We start from the raw sequence: 23,620 nt of genomic DNA, 5'->3' as shown, positions 1-23,620 counted from the left end.
TGAAGGAGCTGGTTCCTGGTCGAATTCTATAAAATGTATGCAGACCTGCTGGGCCCGCTGTTGGTTAGGACCTTTAACGAGGCAAGGGAGGGGGGGATTTGCCCCCGACTATGTCCCGGGCGCTGATTTCCTTGATCCTTAAGCAGGACAAGGACCCCCTGCAGTGTGGGGCATACAGGCCGATCTCGCTGTTAAATGTGGACGCCAAGCTGTTGGCGAAGATCTTGGCCACAAGAATAGAGGACTGTGTGCCGGGGGTCATCCACGAGGACCAGACGGGGTTCGTGAAGGGAAGGCAGCTGAACACCAACATACGGAGGCTCTTGAATGTTATAATGATGCCGGCGGTAGCGGGGGAAGCGGAGATAGTGGTGGCGCGAGACGCGGAGAAGGCCTTTGATAGGGTTGAGTGGGGGTACTTGTGGGAGATGCTGGAAAGGTTTGGGGAGATGTTTGTCAGATGGGTGAGGTTGTTATACGAGGCCCCGATGGCGAGCGTGGCCACAAATAGGAGAAGATCGGAGTACTTTCGGTTATACTGAGGGATGAGACAGGGGTGTCCCTTGGCCCCCTTGCTCTTTGCGTTGGCAATCAAACCCCTGGCCATGGCGTTGAGGGAGTCGAGGAACTGGAGGGGACTGGTGCGGGGGGGGGGGGGGGGGGGGGGGGGGGGGGGGGGGGGGGGGGGAGGAGCACCGAGTGTCGCTTTATGTGGATGATTTATTGCTTTATGTGGCGGACCCAGTGGGGGGAATGCCGGAGGTTACGAAGATTCTCAGGGAATTTGGGGACTTCTCGGGGTACAAGCTCAACCTGGGTAAGAGCGAGCCGTTCGTCGTGCACCCGGGGGATCACGAGGAGGGGATTGGTAGGCTCCCACTAAAAAGGGTGGAGAGGAGCTTTAGGTACCTGGGAGTCCAGGTGGCCAGGAGCTGGGGGGCCCTACACAAACTTAACCTTACAAGGCTGGTGGAGCAAATGGAGGAGGAGTTTAAAAGATGGGACATGTTACCGCTGTCGCTGGCGGGCAGGGTGCAGTCAGTCAAGATGACGGTGCTTCCGAGGTTTTTGTTCCTGTTCCAGTGCCTCCCCATCCTTATCCCGAAGGCCTTTTTTAGGAGGGCCAACAGGAGTATTACGGGATTTGTATGGGCGCATGGGACTCCGAGGGTGAGAAGGGTGTTTTTGGAGCGGGGCAGGGATAGGGGGGGCTGGCGCTGCCCAACCTCTGTGGGTACTATTGGGCTGCCAACGCAGCGATGGTGCGTAAGTGGGTAATGGACGAGGAAGGGGAAGCATGGAAGAGGATGGGGATGGCGTCCTGTGTGGACACGAGCCTGGAGGCGCTGGTAACGGCACCGTTGGCGCTCCCTCCAACGAGGCATACCACGAGCCCGGTGGTGGCAGCTACCATCAAAATCTGGGGGCAATGGAGACGGCACAGGGGGGAGGTGGGGGCCTCGATGGGGTCCCCGATACAGGGGAACCACCAGTTTGTTCCAGGGAGAATCGAAGGCGGGTTCCTGAGTTGGCACAGGGCGGGTGTTCGGAGGTTGAGGGACCCGTTTGTAGACAGGAAGTTTGCGAGCTTGGGTGAGATGGAGGGAGGGCTCCCCCCGGGGAACATTTTTAGGTATATGCAGGTAAGGGTGTTTGCCAGGCGGCAGGTGGCGGGGTTCCCTCGGTTGGCCCCACGTGGGGTCCAGGACAGAGTGCTCTCGGGGGTGTGGGTTGGAGAGGGAGAATTTCGGACATGTACCAGGTGATGCAGGAGGTAGACGAGGCCTCGGTGGAGGAGCTGAAGGGTAAATGGGAAGAGGAGCTGGGTGAGGAGATTGAGGACGGGACGTGGGCGGATGCTCTGGAAAGAATGAACTCCTCCTCTTCTTGTGCGAGGCTTAGCCTCATACAGTTCAAGATGCTACATAGGGCTCATATGACCGGGACGAGGATGAGTAGGTTCTTTGGGGTCGAAGACAGGTGTACTAGGTGCTCGGGGAGCCCAGCGAATTATGCCCATATGTTCTGGGCATGCCCAGCGGTGGGGGGATTTTGGAAGGGCGTAGCAAGGACGGTGTCGAAGGTGGTAGGATCCAGGGTCAAGCCAGGCTGGGGACTCGCAATTTTTGGGGTTGCGGTGGAGCCGGGAGTGCAGGAGGCGAAAGAGACCGGTGTTCTGGCCTTTGCGTCCCTAGTAGCCCAGCGGAGGATTCTTCTCCAGTGGAAGGATGAGAGGCCCCCAAGCGTGGAGGCCTGGATCAATGATATGGCGGGTTTCATCAAATTGGAGAGGGTGAAATTTGCCCCGAGGGGATCAGTACAGGGGTTTTTCAGGCGGTAGCAACCTTTCCTAGATTTCCTGGGACGTGTACATGTGTACCTTGTCTATGATGGGTGTTAATCTATTTCTTCTTTTTTGTATTTACCAGGGAGGAGGGGGGGGTTGTTCTTTCTTGTTTTTATTAGCTGTTAATACTATTTTCTGTTAATATTTTCTGTTATTGATATTTTGTGACAATTTGAATAAAAATTATTTAAAAAAAAGAAATTTGGCATGTCTGCATCGACTCTCACAAACTTCTACAGATGTGCGATAGAGAGCACCCTATCTGGCTGTATCACAGCCTGGTATGGCAATGGCTCGGTCCAAGATCGCAAGAAACTGGACAGTGTGATGAACTCAACCCAACGAGTCACACAAGCTTGCCACTCCCACATTGATTCGGTCTACACCTCCTGCTGCCTCAGGAAGACAGACAGCATTATCAGAGACCCCTCCCACCCAGGCATTGCATTCTTCCAGACCCTTCCACCAGGCAGAAGGTACAGAAGTCTGAAGACTCGCACATCCAGACATAGGAACAGCTTCGTCCCCACAGCTGCAAGACTCCTCAATGACTCCCCCGTGGACTGATCTGTTCCCTGTAAGAACACTATTCACGACACCCTACGCTGCTCTTGCTTATGTATTTGCTTTGTTTGTCCCCTTGTTCCGCAGTGTAACCAATCACTGTTTGTCGATGTACCATTTGTCAAAGTTCTCTGTTGATTATTCTTTTGCCGACTATGTATGTACTGTGTACGTTCCCTCGGCCACAGAAAACTACTTTTCACTGGACTTCGCTACAAGTGACAATGAATCAAAACAAATCAAATCAATTAACCAGAGGTCCTGGAGCTCTGTACAGAGCTAATGCCTGGCACTGCTGTCCTTTCCTACACTCTCTTACATGAAACTCATGAATCTCGCTCTGTACACTTTGAAACAGAGACATACGTCATGAGTGCACAACGAAGATGCCCATTAACAAAACTGGAAAAAGATTCAACTGAAATCTCACGACATGTTTCTTCTGGATGTGGAACTGAATTTACCTCAACTGCATTTTATTACCAGCCCAAATACATTACTGTAACCTTGTATGATCAATGGTGAGGCCAGATTTGGAATAATGCAGGCAGCTTTGCACCATCCCACCTCTACGACGCCACTGCTGGAGGACTCAAACTTGTGTGACAGTTGTGATCTTAAAGCTCGAGACCTGAAGCTGTGAAAGACTCGATGTCAAAATGGATTGCGTTTTCCAGTGGAGAAGTTATTGATAGGGACATGATCATGTCTATAAAATGCTGGAGGGCATGGAAAATGTCAGCACAAGGACTTCAAACACAAAAATAAAGATGCACGTACAACATTAGAGAGAAATGCAAAGATTTTCTTTTCTCACTGGCAATCCCAAGAACAATAATGAGAAGCATAAACTCAAATATAGTTGATGAAATGTCATGGGAGAAGAGATGGATAAAACAGAAATGAAGGCTTAATGTGGGCAAGTGTGAGGTCATGCACTTCGATGGAGGAATCAAAAGGCAGATTATCTAAATGGAAAGAGACTGCAGGTGAGTGGAGTACAGCGGGATCTGTGTGTGCCAGCCCACGAATCACAAAAAATTAGCAGGCAGATCCAACAAGTAGTTAATAAGGCAGGCAGCATTTTGGTATTATTGCAAAGAGTTTTAAAATAGGGAGGTTTTGTTGCAATTGTGCAGCGTTTTGGTGAGGCCTCACCTGGATTACTGCATACAGTTTTGGTCCCCTTACCTAAAAAAAAAACACAGTAAAATTGGAGGCCGTACAAAGGAGATTCTAGGCTAATCCCTGGGTGAGATGTTTTCACTAGTTGGGAGAGTCCCTACCAAGGGGATATGGCTAAAATATAACGGGCCGGTCATTTCAAACAGAGGTGCGAAGAAATTTCTTCACAGGGGGTGGTGAACCTCTGGAATTCCCTGCCCTGGAGGGTGGTGGAGGCTGGGTAATTAGAAGTATTCAAATTTGGGCAGCACGGTGACGCAGTGTCACTACTGCTGCCTCACGGCCCCGAGGACCTGGGTTCGATCCCGGCCCTGGGTCACTGTCCGTGTGGAGTTTGCATTCTTCCCATGTCTGCATGGGTCTCATCCCCGCAACCCAAAGATGTGCAGGGTAGGTAGGTTGGCCACATTAATTGCCCCTCAAATGAAAAAAAGAATTGGGTACTCTAAATTTAATTTTTTTAAGTATTCAAAAAGTGGAGGTGGATAAATATTTGATAGATCGACGAATACAGGGCTATGGGGAAATGGTACAGAAAAGGAATTGAGCCCGGCATAGATAAGCCATCATTGTACTCAATGGTGGGGCAGGCTTGAAAAGCCTGGTGGCCTATTCCTGCTTCCAATTTTTGTGTTATTTAAAGGCGTTCAGTGGTGGTGGGTTGGAGAAATTTAGAGTCCATCAATTACTCTATGGAACGTTGTTCCCCAAACTGCAGAAGTATCCTGTATGAAAAAATATAATGCAGCATATTGCCAAATATTTTTAGGTGGAACAGGTATATGTAAACTCTGCAGGAACAATGGAGAAAGGCAAGCATATTGGAAGGCCAACAGTGCACTTAGTCAAAAAGGATGACTGGAGTCAGGTGATGAAGCTGGAGCGATTGGCCCTATATTATCCTGTTCTCGACGTTCATCATGAGGGGTTATAAGTAGCCGATCATGTCGAGTCAAACCCCCCCAACCAGGGCCTAGGCTGTGGATCTGTGGATCACTTGGGCACGGGGCGGCAATATGGTGGAAGTGGAGGTGCTTCATTCATTGGCATCATCGAGGGTTCCTGAGAAGTGTTTGGTGATTCGTCATGGCTTTGGCCCTTTCAAGCAACGTAGATGCCGTTATTTTTCTGCAGTCCTGAAATAATTCAGGACCTTACTCCCTTGTGGTTATGTTGTGATTATTTGTTGTTTTCTTTTCTCCTGCAGGGGTGTGCAAGGGCGTGTGTCGTTTGTTATCGAGTTCTGGCAAAAGCCATATTGAGACGATCGTGTGAAATGTGGTCTGTGCAGTTTTATCCAAAAAGAGTGTGTTGTAATCCTTGTAGTTATGGGAAGGGAACACTTTTTGGACACCCCTTGTCTTATTTATAATGAAGATAAGTGAAGCCACGGCAGGGTGATGGGTGATTGGCTGGTGTAGAGTTGAGTGGTAAGGTTAGTTAAGTCCTCACTGAGATTCAGGACAGCGCCCAGTTAGCGACTACCCCTGCCCTCACACCAACCACATCCCTCCCCAACTCATCTACTGATCCATATTCCACCCCTTCCCCCACAGCACCTCGCAGTCCATCCACCCAGTCACTCACCCGTTCACTAATGTGCACTGAAAAGACTGGACCTTTAAACTTAGCTGAATATGGCAGCTGGTGCCATAAAAAGGGGGCATGACCTCACTTCCCCCAGCTCCACTCTGTTCTGTACATCATCCAGGAGACACTGTGCTGCACATTCTACTGCGCAGGTTAGTGTCTGGAAAACCTTTGTAACGAGCACAGCATTGAAGATTCAGTCCAATGTCTCAGGCAAAGATTATTATTTAAGATCAAAGCTCCTGGAATTCAATGCAAAATGTATTTAAACATAGTCAGCATCACTTGGTCGGGGGGGGATAATGGCGAACAAATTTGATTGAACTTATTGAGGTGGGTGTTTAGGTGTGTAGATGAGGGCAGTGCAGTTGGTGTAGTCTTATAACAAGATTTTAATAAGGCTTTTAACAAGCTCCCACTTGGGGGACTGATCAAGACGGTAAGAGCCCATGGGATCCATGGCAATTTGGCAAATTGGGTCCAAAACTGACTTTGTGATAGGAGGCAGAGGTTGATGATCAAAGGCTTTTTTTGTGTGATTGGAAGCCTGTGTCCAGTGGTATATCTGTGCTGGGATCCTTGCTGTTTGTCGTATACACTGGTGATCTAGACATGAATGTGGTAGGTATGATCAGCAGTTTCATAATGACACAAAAATTGGTGATGTAGTAAATAGCAAGGAGGAAAGCCTTTCATTACAGGACAATGTAGACAGGCTGGTCATATGGACAGAACAGTGGCAAACGGAATGAAACCCTGAAAAGTGTGAGGTGATGCATTTGGGAGGACCAACAAAGCATGGTAAAACACAATGAAGTAGGATGCTGAGAAGTAGAGGACCAGAGAGGCTTTGGGGTGGAAAGATCCCTGAAGGCAGCAGGACAGGTAGCTACAGTGATTCAGAAGGCATATGGGATATTTATTTTATTAGCTGAGGCATAGAACATAAGAGCAGGAGGCTATGATGAAGGTTTATAAAATGCCCGTTAGGCCACACTATAGGATATGATTGCAATAGAAAGGTTGTGGAGGAGATTCGCCAGGATGTTGCCTGAGCTGAAGCGTTTCATCTAGAGAAAGAGAGAGAGGCTGGCTAGGCTGCTTTCCTCAAGAGCAGAAAAGATTGAGGGGCGACCTGATTGAGGTGTCCAAAATTATGGAGGGACATAGGTACGTTAGATTGTATAGAACTTTTGTCCACAAATGGTTTTAGTTTTGTGCAATAATCAACCAAAATTGCAAATTGCAAATGCACGAGTGATAATTTACCACAATTCACTAGACTCTGGGGTGGTCCCGGCGGATTGGAAATTAGCAAACGTGACACCACTGTTTAAAAAAGGAGACAGGCAGAAAGTGGGTCATTATAGGCCAGTTAGCTTAACTTCGGTAGTAGGGAAGATGCTGGAATCTATCATCAAGGAATAAATAGCGAGGCATCTGGATGGAAATTGTCCCATTGGGCAGACGCAGAATGGGTTCATAAAGGGCAGGTCGTGCCTAACTAATTTAGTGGAATTTTTTCAGGAAATTACCAATGCGGTAGATAACAGGGAGCCAATGGATGTGGTATATCTGGATTTCCAGAAAGCTTTTGACAAGGTGCCACACAAAAGATTGCTGCATAAGATAAATATGCATGGCATTAAGTGTAAAGTAGTAGCATGGATAGAGGATTGGTTACTTAATAGAAAGCAAAGAGTGGGGATTAATGGGTGTTTCTCTGGTTGGCAATCAGTAGCTAGTGGTGTCCCTCAAGGTTCAGTGTTGGGCCCACAATTGTTCACAATTTACATAGACGATTTGGAGTTGGGGACCAAGGGCAATGTGTCCAAGTTTGCAGACGACACTAAGATGAGTGGTAAAGCAAAAAGTGCAGAGGATACCGGAAGTCTGCAGAGGGATTTGGATAGGTTAAGTGAATGGGCTACGGTCTGGCAGATGGAATACAATGTTGACAAATGTGAGGTTATCCATTTTGGTAGGAATAATAGCAAAAGGGATTATTATTTAAATGATAAAATATTAAAACCACTGTGCAGAGAGACCTGGGTGTGCAAGTGCACAAGTCGCAAAAAGTTGGTTTATAGGTGCAACAGGTGATCAAGAATGCAAATGGAATTTTGTCCTTTATTGCTAGAGGGATGGAGTTTAAGACTAGGGAGGTTATGCTGCAAATGTATACGGTGCTAGTGAGGCCACACCTGGAGTATTGTGTTCAGTTTAGGTCTCCTGACCAGAGAAAGGACGTACTGGCGCTGGAGGGTGTGCAGAGGAGATTCACTAGGTTAATCCCAGAGCTGAAGGGGTTGGATTACGAGGAGAGGTTGAGTAGACTGGGACTGTACTCGTTGAAATTTAGAAGGATTTTGGGGGGGGGGGGGGGGGGGAAGAGAACATATATCTATATATATGTGTGTGTGTGTGTGTGTGTGTGTGTGTGTGTGTGTGTGTGTGTGTGTGTGTGTGTGTGTGTGTGTGTGTGTGTGTGTGTGTGTGTGTGTGTGTGTGTGTATATATATATATATATATATATATATAATATATATACATATATAATATATATACACACACACACACACACACACACATTTAGAAGAAAAGGGCACACCCCAACATAGAATACAATAAAATATGAAATAGACTAACTGGTGGGGTACTGTGCACCAGCTCGACAGCGGCAGCTCTGTGCATCTGGCCGAATTATTTACACCACGTAAGTATGCAACTGTTTGCGAGGGGGTGGGGCAGGGGTGGCGGGGACAGGGGGGGGGGCAAATATACATTTGTATGCTGGGGAGATAACCACAGTGTGCGACACCTGGTCGGGTCGCGTGCCCTTGTCGCCCGCCTCTCCCGGACGGTTCTCGCCGCCGTCCCCGCTGCTCCTCCAGTCCTTCATCCCCAACCTCCTCGTTCCCCGCTCCTGGAGATGTCATGCACGTTTTGGCACCCCGTGCCTTCCTTCCGGCTACCGTTTCCCTGCCCCCCGCTGGCTCTCCTCTCCTGTCCCCTCTCCTTCCACGGTTCGCCCTTCCCTCAAGTTCAGTTGTCTGCCCCCCCCCCCCCCCCGGTTCATCTTTCTTTCTTCAGGTTTAGCCGTCCCCCACTCCCCCCTCTCTCCCTTTCATGCCTTTGCTACCCTCCCCTGATTCTTGACTAAGTTCCCCTGGTTCTTGGCTACCTGGCTATTCTTCGTTGGCCACAAACAGGTCCCGGAACAGTCGCGTGAATGGCTCCCACGTTCTGTGGAAGCCGTCGTCCGACCCTCGGGTGGAGAATTTGATTTTCTCCATTTGGAGAGATTCCGAGAGGTCGGACAGCCAGTCTGCAGCTCTGGGTGGTGCTGCTGACCGCCAGCCAAACTAGCTCACAGATTTTAAGAAGAAGCAATTACCATTACTCTGTATTAGAGTTACATTTTGTGACAGTATGCGATTAGGTGTAATAATACAATTCTTTAGGTCTCAATTATTATTCAACACTTATAAATAAAAAAATTTAAAATAAATAAATACATAAATAAATATTAGCCAAAATTTATACGGAGACTGATTAGAAAGTCACATTTTAAACAGTGGCTATTGCTCTACGCTTATACTCACTAGGTATAACTAAGTACGACTTGCAATGTTTTGTGTATTAGTATCTGGTAGGATTCTGTATTAGATATATATTGTTTTAAGCAGCTTTATCACTTAATTCTTTGTTCTAACATTAAAGTGAATCAGTGCGGGTCCCAACACCTACAGATAAAGGACAGGGCCTCTAAAACAGTCACTGATAAGGAATTGATTTAATAGAGAAGCCTGCACCAATTAAGCAATTTCCAAGACAAAGTGCTCAAGGCACCATACAAAAACGATAAGAGAGCATACTTCCGTTATCCTAAACAGTTGGCAAGGAAGATACCAAGAAGCATCATTTCATCTTAGCAGGAGGTGACAAGAACAAACTTTAATGAGGGGAATGGCCCCACAAGTAATTTAGAAACCTTAAGGGCCAATCAGAGGACAATTGGTAATGATATCAATAGATAACAATCACCCTTGGGAAACTGATCATGCCCGCCTAGACCAATCACAGATTGATCATGCACCCATTTCAGCCATTTAAGAATTAGCCGTTCCTCATTCAAGGAAATCAGGAAACAATAAGATCATTGATCATACTGTGGTTTGTGACTTGGAACGGGTTAATGAACAGAAGTTTTCAATAAGAAAGGCATGCACCAAGTTTGAAAGTGAATTTTACAGAGCCTGTTGTCCATGGAAGCAGAATGCCCTCAGAGGTTATGGGCCCTCAGAGGTTACGGGGGTTTCCAGTCACTGCTCCACACAGTCAATCCCGGTCTTAAAATCGGATCCAGGTATTCCATACTTTGCTGAGCGAATTTCTCCTGGAGAAAGACCACCAGCTGCTCCGTTGACCACTGGGCCGGCACTTTCGGTCCCTGCCCCTCCGCCATATTCTCCTGTGCCGCAGACTCCACTCCCATCTTCGACCAACATTATTTCCTTTTCAGACCTTTCTGGTCCACGAACCCATACACTGGTGGGGAATCCTTCACCAGTCTCTTGTTTAGGCAATCAAATCCACCGTAAATCAGGGAAAAAGGTCCACCATGAGCAGGGGCTACCAAATGTACAACCACTCACTCCATGATCTCCAACCGAAGTCCTGATTACCTCACTTTTAATCACAAACATACTTGTTTGTAAGCATTTTAACAACATTTGCATGAAAGTATGACAATTTCTTGTATTCATCAGAGCAATGACTGTCACAATATGTGAGGAACATAAAGGGTTAATGTAATGTAATGTTACTACTCTAGTCCTAGATGGGGCTACAGACCACCTATATAAATATCACATGCCTCCTTGACTTTTGGGAGAGAGTGGAAGGGAGCCAGACTGAGATAGTTTAGCTGATAGCATAGTTTAGTATTGTAGAAATGTAGTGTATTCTTTACTTATCTAATTCCTTAGCAAATGTTCGCATTTAACTAAGTCGTGTAATAAATTAGCTTTGTTTGCTAAACATTGCTTGCTGTTCTTTTGTCAACACTACAACCTTCACCATCCTGAAGAACAAAGCAAAAGAACACAACACTGACTATATCCAACTCTTTTTGCTCAGTTACCATGTTTGTCGTTAAAATAAAAGGCTGGCAAACCAAAGCAAGAATCAAGTAGCAATAGTCTCATTCAACATACATACCAGAAAGGACAGGAGCAGTTGGTCTATTTTGAAAGCGAGAAAGACTTGTATTCTGTGTTGCATTGTATGTCACGCCACCTGAACTCTGAGATATAGTCGCTGGCGAACCCATATCTTCTACAGCAAAAGCCTAACAAAGAGGAAAGATCTTTAAAAATCAAAGATTACTTTTACAAATTAATTCAAAGAAGAAAGATAGGGTACATACATCACACATGATAGCGAAACACACAAAGGTTTTCCATCACATTTGATGGCACAGATTTAGCTTTGTCCATCTAAAACTATTGAAAATGGTCACTAATTGGCAGAATTAGCATGATGATATAATTGGCAAAACTGCTCTCCATTAGTAGCATGAATACATATCTAAATTATTGATTAACTAATCTGTTGATCAATATATTCAAAGCCCAAGCCTCCACTATTTGCTGGGGAAGATAATTTCCAACACCAACAACCCTGAGAGAATCCAAATGCTGAAGATCCTTGGAGAAATAAGCATTTGCACCAAGCAACCGAAACATCAGATTCTCAAGTTCAATCTCTGGTTGCCAAGATCCATAGTCTCAGTTGGGGTAGGATGAGGTACTACAATTCGCCTCTGATGAAACATTGGCAGAACTGACCATTTGGTTGTGGCCCAGTGATCATTGCGGTTTTCTTATACCAACTCTCAAGTATTATCTTTTTATTCAGGGCAGAATGAAGAGTAACTGTCATGAAACCATTTGCTAGATTTTACGACACAATTACAGAAAGATAATGATGTAACAAAATCTAACAAATAAATTTATACAGGCCTGCCTTCTCAACCTTGTCTCTCACCTGATGTGAGGTGATCCTCAGGTTAAACTACCACCAGTCAGTTCTCCCCCTCAAAAGGGGAAAGCAGCCTATGGTCATCTGGGAATATGGTGACTTGATCTTAGCTTACATAAAGATACATTTGCCAATCTCTGCAATTATAAAACTGATATTTTCTTAAAGAGAAGGTACAACTATTTTGAAATTCTTCAGTGTACATTTGCTGCTCAAAACACACTGTTTGGGCCAATTCCATGTTGCGTCTTCCAACTTTACTTAAATTAATTGATCTTAATCTCACATGATTGTGATAAAATTCAACAGATTCCTTCATTCTTTTTTTTATAAATTAGAGTACCCAATTCATTTTTTCCAATTAAGGGCAATTTAGTGTGGCCAATGCACCTACCCTGCACATCTTCGGGCTGTGGGTTGAAACCCACACAAACACGGGGAGAATGTGCAAACTCCACACGGACAGTGACCCAGAACCGGGATCGAACCTGGGACCTCAACGCTGTGAGGCAGCAGGACTAACCCACTGCGCCATCATGCTACCCCAACAGATTCCTTCATAACAAATGAAAATGAACTATAAAATACTGTTCCCACTCTTGGATAGGGGGCACCCAAATTCAACAGTACTATATTCAGTAAACAAATTACACCACTTTGTTATTACCTGCGTTAAGACCACTGGCTGTGTTAATGCAGCAGGCATAGTTTGTGATCCTGGCTGATACACACCCATTGTACTAGGATTTGATGGCTGTTGGCTGACTGAATGAATTGTTGAAGATGCACCTAATACAGAAACACAAGATTCTTTTTACTTTCAATATTGTGTCGGCACTTACTAAATGTTTTTTAAATTATTACTTATTTGAAAGCACTCATTTTCCTTTTTAAACGATACTGCTGGTTTAAATAAATCAAACAAATATTATTCCAAATACTATCACAGATCTCATCAGAGAAGACACCAGAATAAGAAAAAAAGAATCACTTTGCTATCTTACCACTGCAAAAGGAGATCGTCATGCCTCTGCTCAGTCCATTTTGCATTGCCCCTTGCGATGTCAACTCAAAACTGGTGTCTCCTGCTTTATTACCTTATCAACAAATAAAGATAGAAATAAGATTAGCAATCTTTAAAAGGAGAAAATTTGGAAGGGTCTGCAAAATATCAAAATAATGACAAATTATCCTTCAAACATTTATTGTTGCAACCCCCATGAGTTTCTCATCGGACCTGCAAGTAAAATAGGTTCCACAAATTGTAAGAAACAACGGTGGTTTTGAATGGTACAGTCACCCACATTCAGTTATTTATCACTAACTTCCAGAAACAGGATGGAAAGACAAACTACTCTTTGGAGAGTTGTCAATCATTTGAAAATTAATCTTCATTGATTATCTATCCACTGCGGGACAAATTTAGGAAGAGAAAGCCTCAACATAAAAGCTGCAATAAAAGTGCTGCAGTTAAAGCTACATACGCCTGACTAATAAATATTTGTTCCTTCTGATATGCAATCAATTGGACAATTATTGGGAGTTTCTGTGGAGCAAATGCTAAATCCCTCAGTCCATATTTTGGCTTTATTCGTTGAACAATGGTCACGTTTAAGATGCACTCTATCACCCTTTCAATGTCTGATATTTAGTCATTGATGCCCAAGTTCAAACTTCATAAATTGCCCTGTGTGATATGCAGAATGAAAATGGTGTTCCAATTCTAACTTGTATAGCAGATAGGTAAAATTATAGTACAATTTCTTCATCACGTAACTTTACAATTCTCATCTTTGAATAGGTTTCATGGTGAATAAATTAACTTGTGAAAAAGTAAATTAAAAGTCCAATAGGAACAAACAAACAGAAATCTCCACGTCCAAGAAAAGACCAACTGCCTTCTGGGCATGCTCTTATTTTCTGGATACAGTCTCTGTTCTGGAACAAGAGCGTGGCATCAGACACCTCTTCTGATAACAACTACTCCTCAAAGTGCCCTGCAGTGCTTTTGGATGGGTTATACACTCATGAGGCGAGATATCAGATAACAAGAAAACTGTTGTCATATCGTCTACACTCGCTAAAAAAATCAAGTAAATAATTTAATCTTGTGACCCCAAACGACTGTACATATCCTGACAAAAGGAGCAGAGGTGAGTGTTTTCTTTCCACTCCGCTTATTAATTTTGCAAACAACTGTTTTGCCTCAGACATACTGGTTTGCCTGGACTATAATCGGGAAATATTGCAATTGTAGCCTCGTTGCTTTCATTTCAAACCAACTGACATGCCAAATTGACTCTCCATTTTCTACTTGCAGTTCAGTGCACCCTCAGTTTAACAGCACGTCACCTGTGGGGAAACTGGACACAAGGCATTTTTCTGCAGTATAATGCCCTCGTGAGATGATCATATTAAGTCCAGGACTGAAATGCAGTCGATACATAAAATTTATAAAGGGAGGTTATGCAATAGGGAAACCACTAGCAGCTTCAGCAGATTTAGTGCAAATGATTTTGTTTTAAAAACAGACCTTCGCTGCCATTAAACCTACATTTGTTTAAAGTAACCTTTCAATTTGCTCAATAACCATTCCTATTAACATAGATCCATGTACATAGATCCCTGAAAGTTGCCACCCAGGTTGATAGGGTTGTGAAGAAGGCCTATGTTGTGTTGGCCTTTATTGGTAGAGGGATTGAGTTCCGGAGCCATGAGGTCATGTTGCAGTTGTACAAAACTCTAGTACGGCCGCATTTGGAGTATTGCGTACAGTTCTGGTCGCCTCATTATAGGAAGGACGTGGAAGCTTTGGAACGGGTGCAGAGGAGATTTACCAGGATGTTGCCTGGTATGGAGGGAAAATCTTATGAGGAAAGGCTGATGGACTTGAGGTTGTTTTCGTTAGAGAGAAGAAGGTTAAGAGGTGACTTAATAGAGGCATACAAAATGATCAGAGGGTTAGATAGGGTGGACAGCGAGAGCCTTCTCCCGCGGATGGAGGTGGCTAGCACGAGGGGACATAGCCTTAAATTGAGGGGTAATAGATATAGGACAGAGGTCAGAGGTGGGTTTTTTACGCAAAGAGTGGTGAGGCCGTGGAATGCCCTACCTGCAACAGTAGTGAACACGCCAACATTGAGGGCATTTAAAAATTTATTGGATAAGCATATGGATGATAAGGGCATAGTGTAGGTTAGATGGCCTTTAGATTTTTTCCATGTCGGTGCAACATCGAGGGCCGAAGGGCCTGTACTGCGCTGTATCATTCTATGTTCTATGTTCTAGATGTTGCTCCAGAGTACCATAAGTTTACATGGAAAAGCAGCTTTTGCTGGGGACTTCGGAAACAATACACCTTGGATACTGGCTCTTTCGTGGGGTGCAGCTCGAACCTTTTGTACTATGACTTTATCAAGGGCTCGTATATTTAGGCTTGAAACTCTGATGGTCCAATTCTTCAAGTAAAAGCAGCTGCAAAAACCTTTGAATCAATGGGAAGAGAATCCCATTTCCAATTGCACACAAATTCCACATTCTGAAGTGGGCCCATGTCGGGATTTCTTCGGCTCACCGTCCTCAGCTATCTTCTTCGAAACATTGCAGCTATTCATTACAGGTGTTTGTCAAGAACCCAAGAAAAATTTAGTATATCGTGACCAAATTTAGAGAACACTAGTTTTACACAATGATGGTGATGATCACTCTGAACAGATCTCAGATTTAGATGTGCTGACTATGTTTAATGTAACTCTGCATTTCAGCAAGATGCTTGGTAAATCAGAGGAATACAACATTTCAGCATTCTAAATGGGGTCTTTCTCAGCCTCACCACCACCCATCCGAGCCATAATTGGTACTTGAAAACCCAACTAAGTCTGGCACCCTGAGGCTTAATGCTTTGGAAGCACTTTGCTTCAAGAACTTAAGAAATAGAAAGTGAGGGCAGCACAGTGGCGCAGTGGGTTAGCCCTGCTGCCTCACGGCGCTGAGGTCCCAGGTTTGATCCCAGCTCTGGGTCACTGTCCGTGTGGAGTTTATCATAGAATTTACAGTGCAGAAGGAGGCCATTCGGCCCATTGAGTCTGCACCGGCTCTTGGAAAGAGCACCCTACCCAAGGTCCACACCTCCACCCTATCCCCATAACCCAGTCGCCCCACCCAACACTAAGGGCAATTTTGGCCACTAAGGGCAATTTAGCATGGCCAATCCACCCAACCTGCACATCCTTGGACCCCGGGCGGAAACCTGTGCGCACACAGGGAGAACACGCAGACCCCGCACAGACAGCGACCCAAGCCGGGAATCGAACCTGGGACCCTGTAGCCGCGAAGCAATCGTGCTATCCACAATGCTACCGTGCTGCCCAATTTTATAGATTTAATAAATTTAATAGAACTGAGTCAATCTCACCTTGCACGTTGTCGGATGCCCTTAAGGCAGTCCTTGGGAGGAGGGGGGATTCTCTCCTATTACGCACACTTGGTGATGACAGCGAGGTGGAGCAGCAGAGAGTTTGCACATTCTCCCTGTGTTTGCGTGGGTTTCGCCCCCACAACCCAAAGATGTGCAGGCTAGGTGGATTGGCCTCGATAAATTGCCCCTTAAAATTAATTGGGTACTCTAAATTTATAACAAAAAAAAAGTGGCGGGGCCATTCAGTCCTTTTGAACATGTTCCACCATTAAATACGAACATGGTTGATCTTTTACCCTAAGTCCACCTTCCTACAGAATGAATATGCCCCTTAACTCCTGTTGCATCCAGAAATCTATTGATCTCTGCCTTGAATACACATTCTGGAGTAGATCATTTCTTATCTGAGTCCCATATAGCTGACCCATAATGCTGTGACTCCTGGTTCTAGATTACATACAAACTAGCTGGAGTAGGCCTTTTAGGCCCTCGAGCCTGTTCCACCATTCAAGAAGATCATGACTGATTGTGGCCTCAATGTTACTATTCTAACTACCCCATTGTTAGCAAAGAATCTGTCTAACCCTGCTTTAAAAAATATTCAATTACCCTACTCTACTCTCTGGCATCCCAGGCACGAGTTGTTTTAAATAAGGAGACAAAAACTCTACACAATACTCCAGGTGTGGCGCTACCAATGCTCTGTATAAATGTAGCAAAACAGGTTAGCTTTTATTTTCCATTCCCCTTGCAATAAATTCCACCATTCCATTTGCCTTCCCAATCACTTACTGTACCTGCATACTAACTTTTTGCGATTCATGTACCAGGACACCCAGATATGCCTGTACCATCCACTTCTAGAATCTCTTGCCATTTACACAATATGCTGCGTTTCTATTCTTCCCAAAGTGAACAAGCTAAAATTTTCCCACATGATACTCCGTCTGCCAAATTTTTGCCCACTCACTTAATCTATTTATATCCCTTTGTGGACCCAGTGTGCTCCCTTAAAAACTTACTTTCCAACCGACCAGCGAATATACATTCAGCCCCTTCATCTAAATCATTGATAGGGATTGTAATTAATAAAAATAATCTTTATTAGTGACACAAATAAGCTTACATTAACACTGCAATGAGGTTACTGTGAAAATCTCCTAGTCACCACACTCCGGCGCCTGGGAGAATTGAAAATGTCCAATTCACCTAACAAGCAAGTCTTTCAGGACCTGTTGAAGGAAAACGGGGCGCCCGGAGCAGACACTGGGAGAACGTGCAGACTCCGCACAGACAGTGGTCCAAGCCGGGAATTGAACCTGGGTCCCTGGCGCTGTGAAGCAATAGTGTTAATCACTGTGCTACCGTTCCACCCCAGTTAAAGCCCCAACACTGACCACAGATTCTCCAGCCAGGGTAAGCAGCCTCCCACGCAATTATCCTGTGAATAGAAAACAAATACTCCACAGGCTCATTATTGGAAAGAAGAATGTTCAGTGCTGGAAATACTCAGCAGGACTTATTTCAGTACAGGGAAGACACTGATTTTTTTTTTTGAGGGGTAATTTAGTGTGGCCAATCCACCTACCATGCACATCTTTGGGTTCAGGGGGGGGGACACTCTCACAGATACGGGGAGAATGTGCAAACTCCATACGGACAATGACCCGGGGCCACGATCAAACCCAGGTCCTCGGCACTATGATGCAGAACCATTGCGCCACCATGTCGCCTGAAGACATTGATTATTTTCCTTTTGTAAAATTTGGAAGGGCAGCTAGACGGTGTGGAACATGCATAGTGCGGCATGTGAGAAAACATGGACGCACCATGTGTCCTGTACAAACACATCTACAGGAAGCATCACTGGCTGCAGAAGTTGGAGTTAGGATAGAAAGAAGAGAAGAACAGCAATAGTATTGGGGATTTGTTCATTTTGGGGTGAACGTTTCTGCACCCATAGGCATGACACCTGGATGGTACGCGGTCTCCATGGTCAACAATGTCACAAAAGTAGCTGTAGAACATTCTTCTATACAAGTGTTAACAGCCAGAGGTCATGGTCCACATTGGTACCAAATCATAGGGAGAGAACACTGAGGTTGAATATGGCTGATAGAATATAGTACGAATGTGTGAAGGTATCCACTTCGATAGAAAAAAAAAGGGTCGAGCATTTCTTAAATGCTGAGTTATTAGGATGTTCTGATGTCCAAAAGGGACAAGGGGTTTTTGTCCATGGATCATTAAAAGCTCACGTGCAGCTTTTTAAAAAAATTCTTTCATAGAATGTGGGTGTCGTTGGCTGGGCCAGCATTTATTGCCCATCCCTGAGCGCATTAAGAATCAACCACATTTATGTGTATCTGGAATCACATGTAGGCCAGACCAGTTAAAGACGACAGATTTCCTTTCCGGAAGGACATTAGTGAACCAGCTGGGTTTTTATTTTACAATTGACAATGGTTGCATGGTCACCTTGTAGACTTTTAATTACAGATTTTTTTATTCAATTCGAATTTCACCATCTGCAGCGGTGGGATTTGAACCCAGGTCCTCAGAGCATGACTTTGGATCGCTGGATTACTGGTCCAGCAATACCACTATGTCACTCCCTCGCTAATTGCAGGAAGCAATTAGGAAGACAAATGGAATGTTCGCCTTCATAGCCTTCAGAGGATTTGAGGACAGAAGTAAAGATGTCTTGCTACAAGTATGTAAAGCATTGGCAAGACCACATCTTTCAGAGTATGTGGTCTCCTTATCCAAGGAAAGATGTAATTTGCCGAGTGCAACTGTGGTTTACCACACTAATCCCTGGGATGGCAGGTTGTTTTAGGAGGAGGGATTGACTAAACTGATCCTGTATTCTCTAGAGCTTTGAAGAAGTGATCTCATTGAAACTTGTGTTCTTACAGGGTGTGACAGGGATAAGAGGTTTCCCCTGGCTGAGGAATTTAGAATCAGGTCACGGTCTCAGAACAGGGGGCAGGGCACTCGACCGAGGGCTGTGGAAGATCAATCATGTTCCAAGACAAAAATCGTTAAGACCTCTGTTTATGATTGACATCAAGGGATATGGGGATAGCATGGGAATATGGTATTGAGGCAGATCATTAGCAATTAACAAATTGAACGGCGGAGCAGGCTCAATGTGCCAAATGGATAACTACTACCTGCTCCTATGTTCTCTTTCAAGAATTCTGCATGTTTCAATGCAATTGCCTTGCAATCTTCAAAATTCAAGGGAATATAGGCCTCGCCTCCTGAAAAATCTCTCCTCTTAGGACAAAGCCGTCCTAAACCAGTAATCAGTCTAGTGAACCTTTGTTGCATTTGCTCTCAGATAAGCAATTTGAACCCATTCTTTGGAGAGGAGGCTAAAAATGCACACAGTACTCCAGGTGTGCTCTTACTGAGGCCCTATACAATCACAGTGGGACTCATACTCTTCACTCATACTCCAAAACCTTTGTCATAATGGCTAACATACCATATGTTGGGGCAGCACGTGGGGTTATGCAGTGGTTATCACTGCATAACTCACAGCGCGAGGTCCCAGTTTCGATCCCGGCTCTGGGTCACTGTCCGTGTGGAGTTTGCACATTCTCCCCGTGTTGCGTGGGTTTCACCCCCACAACCCAAAGATGTGCAGGGTAAGTGGATTGGCCACGCTAAAATTTCCCCTCATTTGGAAAAAATTAATTGGGTACTCTTAAATTTAAAAAAAAACATACCATATGTTTTCCAAATAGCTTGGCATGCCTGAAATGCTTTCCTTCTGTGATTTGTGTATAAAGCCACTGGTCCTTCCAAAGACCGACATTGCCTTTTTTTGGAAACGTTTTTTACAATTCCAATTAAACGGCAAGTAGCGTGGCCAATCCACCTACCCTGCACATAGTTGGGTTGTGAGGCGAGACCTACGCAGACAAGGGGAGCATGTGCAAACTCCACACAGACAGCGACCCAGGCCAGGATCAAACCCAGGTCCTCTGCTCCGTGATGCAGCAGTACAAAATGCTGGGCCACCGTGCCATCCCAAGGCCAACATTTCCAAGTCTCTGACCATCTAAAAATATTTTGCTTCTCCACTTTTCCTTCCTAACTGGATAACTATATACTTGTTCATATCTTAATCCATGTGTCATATTTCTGCCCACTTATTTAACCTGCTGAATTCCCTGTGCAACCTCTTTGCATAGTCTTCATAGCTCACTTTCCCACCTATCTTCATATCAGCAGCAAACGTGGATGCATTACAATCCAAGTCATTAATATAGATTGCAAATAGGCCAACTAGTTCCTCCTGAAAAACGCTAAGTTTTTCAAATGTGACCTCTCTTCTACAACTCCATGTTTACTCCACCTAATCATATTACAATTATCAAAATTCCATCTTATAATCTCCCTCATTATAGATTCAACTGCTTTGCCTACATATGTTGCCAGGCTAACTGGCCTATATTTGTTTTCTCGCTTCGTCCTTTCTTGAATAAAAGGGTTATGTCTGCTTCCTTTCAACCACTGGACAGTCCTCAAATCCAGGGAGTTCAAGAAAATCAAAACTAATTCAGCCACCATCTCTGAAGCTTTTGCACATCAAACCACAAGATGTAGACCGTCAAACCCAGGAGATTTGCCAACTTTAAGTGCCATTAATTTTTCCATCATTATTGCTTTACCAATAATATCCTCAAGTTCCACATTTTTACTGGACCCTTAGTCACCACGACTTCCTCTATTGTAAACACTCAGTATTTGTTTAATGTCTCTGCCATTTACTTATTCCCCTTTGTAATCTGCTGTGTCATGGCTTCTGAAGAACCTCACATTCTCATAATCTTTTCCTTCTTGCATAGAAACTTTGGCTAATCTGTCTTTATATCTGTTGCTCCTTCAAACTCATTCTCTTTTCCCTTCATCAAATTTTGCTTAATGATAAAATTCACCAAACTTACTATGTCATTATGAGCCTCTTCTTGTAATCTAGGACTATACAGAATTTCTCTTTTAAATAAATAATTCATTGCAGGAATCTACATTAAAGGGTGCATTGTAGAACCACATCTTGGAATATATTCTGAACTGTGTAAAATTCCTCTCGTGTCCATGGCATGGACACTTAAATGTCCTTCTCTGCTTTTTGCCAGATTTATTTTTACTATACATTTGTTCTTTCTATTCTGAGAAGCATGATATTGGTTACCACCTTGACAGCACAGCTTCTCTTTCTTTTACCGACTTGCCTTTAAATTATATTTTCTGTAGGCTCATCATCGACAACTGGGAAACATGAAAAACAAACACTTAAACAGGCTGGTTCACATTTTTAAAAAAGTATTTGATAAAGGCATTGTCCCACATTTGACATCAAGGAATCTAATGTGAGGTACAAAGAATACTTAGCGAAAAGGAAAACAGACTTACAGAACAACACATGCCACATGGTAAATTTGTTGAGTCAAACCAATTGGCTTGTTATCTTATCCTAAGAAAATTATGAATTTCCATCACAAACTGTTTACAAAATGAATCAAAGCTTTAGTCTGCAATATCCTATCCATAGATTTAAACCAGTAAATCTTCAATCTTGTGATACTCATAGTCATTACTTCAAATTGCTCCAACAGCTATTACCATTTACAGATTTTATCCTAATATTTTCTAGTTCAAAATGTTTTCACTACAAACAATTCACACTTGCAAAGACAAAATCAATTGTAAAATTTACAGTTTTTACTACGTCATCCAAATTAAGCGGACAATGAAACTCTCAAATTTCCACCAAAGGACATCAACTGCATGCTGATAAAGACTGGAATCGTAAGATACTTAAGTTTATTAAGACACTATGTTAACTCAATATTTTATACATTAGCAAAGCAGAATGAAATATCAACTTCAGTTAACTTGCCTTGATCCTTCATGTGGCATGACTGTTCGAATCCAGCATGTCAAAACTCCCAGAGGAGCCTCATTTGTACTACTAGCAATTTCCTCAGGGAAATTCAGTATTTTGTACCTGTGGAAATAGTAAATCTCTGTGCAGACTGATGTCAAATTTTGCCCTAATAACATGGAATTGTTATCATTTTGGCAATGCATCAAACATTTTCTTTACAGTTCACTGACTCAGAATCTGTCCCCATAGGGAACCTAGCTAACAAGAGTTTACTTCACAACAGGACCAACACGGCACGGAAAAATCATACAACTAAGAGTGAGCTGGATATTACATTTTCTCAGAACAGCTTCAAATAAAACAATCATCAAGATGAATATATGTGTGTGTGAGCTTCTGGAGGTGGACTAATGTTGGTTCCAGCCAAATACATTTGTGAGCTCAAGGACACTTTGGTTAGAAGAGAGGTTTTCCAAAGTAATCCATGCTGGCTTCAGTTTAACACTTGGGTATCACTTGACACCATAGGGAGATCAACTTCACTAATCCATTTGTCCAGGACCAATAAACCGTTCTAAGACCAACGCCACCAGCCACGGAGACAGAGAATAATCCCCCACAAACTAAAATCAGGTTTTACAACACTACTCCTCACCTCCCCATTGTATGCCTCAAAAAAGCAGCAGCTGCTAGAAGTGCAGAATAGGAAGTTAGCTACATTCCATCAGAACTGTTTAAGAAAAATCCTGAGAGTTAATTAGGGAGTGTGTAATCAAATGAGGAACTACTGCCAAGAATACTTTTACTTTCACCTCTGTAATACTATGTGCTCAGTCGGGACGATCTACTACACAACACTCGCATGCCTTGTTACCTACAGGCTTATCAACTCCAATACTGTCTTGGCTGCCCGCTGATATTCCGTAAATTGGGCTCAAAAAAGATCTACTTCCCTTATCAAACTCATCACTCAGTAAGGAAAGTTCCCTTCTCCTGTTACTCATTTTTATTCCTTATGGGGTGTGGGCATAACCGTTAAGGTCAGGATTTGTTGCCCATTCCTAGTGGCCCTTAAGCAGAGTGGCTTTGAGGCCATTTCAGAGTCAACCGCATTGCAGGTCTGGAGTCACATGCAGGTAGGCAAGGACAGCAGATTTTCTTCCCCAAGGGATATTCGTAAACCAAATGGGTCTTTCCAACAATTGATTTTCAAGACACGATTACAGAGATTAGCTTTCAATTCCGGATTTTTCATGAAAGAACTGAATATATTAATGAACTGAATTCAAATTCCACCAGATGCATTTGAACCTATGTCCCCAGGGTATGAGCATAGCCATCTAGATCAGTGTTTTTCCACATTTTTGTCCTCTTGGGTTGCACTTTTGACAACTGGCTGTCGGGACCCACGCCACATTCACTTATCTTTAATGTGACAGGTGAGCCTCTCACTCCAATTAGATTCACAGAACGAGAGGGCAATGCACACATCAGGTGCAGACTTCAACGGTCTTCACCTTGGTGAGAAATGAAAATCCCACCTCACACATGTAGGTCGTCGTGACAG

At 44.0% G+C, this 23,620-nt stretch overlaps 1 protein-coding gene across 1 annotated transcript in view; it reads right to left on the bottom strand.

Moving 5' to 3' along the window:
* The window catches only part of LOC119974514 (zinc finger protein 280D-like), a 168,215-nt gene that overhangs the window by 101,848 nt on the left and 42,747 nt on the right, over window positions 1-23,620 (bottom strand). The window contains 3 exon segments of the mRNA XM_038813454.1: window positions 10,910-11,039; window positions 12,399-12,520; window positions 12,736-12,828. Of these exon segments, the coding sequence (XP_038669382.1) occupies window positions 10,910-11,039; window positions 12,399-12,520; window positions 12,736-12,828 (345 nt within the window).

Source organism: Scyliorhinus canicula, chromosome 12, assembly GCF_902713615.1.
Source record: "Scyliorhinus canicula chromosome 12, sScyCan1.1, whole genome shotgun sequence".
Taxonomy (NCBI): domain Eukaryota; kingdom Metazoa; phylum Chordata; class Chondrichthyes; order Carcharhiniformes; family Scyliorhinidae; genus Scyliorhinus; species Scyliorhinus canicula.
The sequence above is the reverse complement of the archived record's forward strand: the minus strand, read 5'-3'. Positions and strand labels throughout refer to the sequence as shown.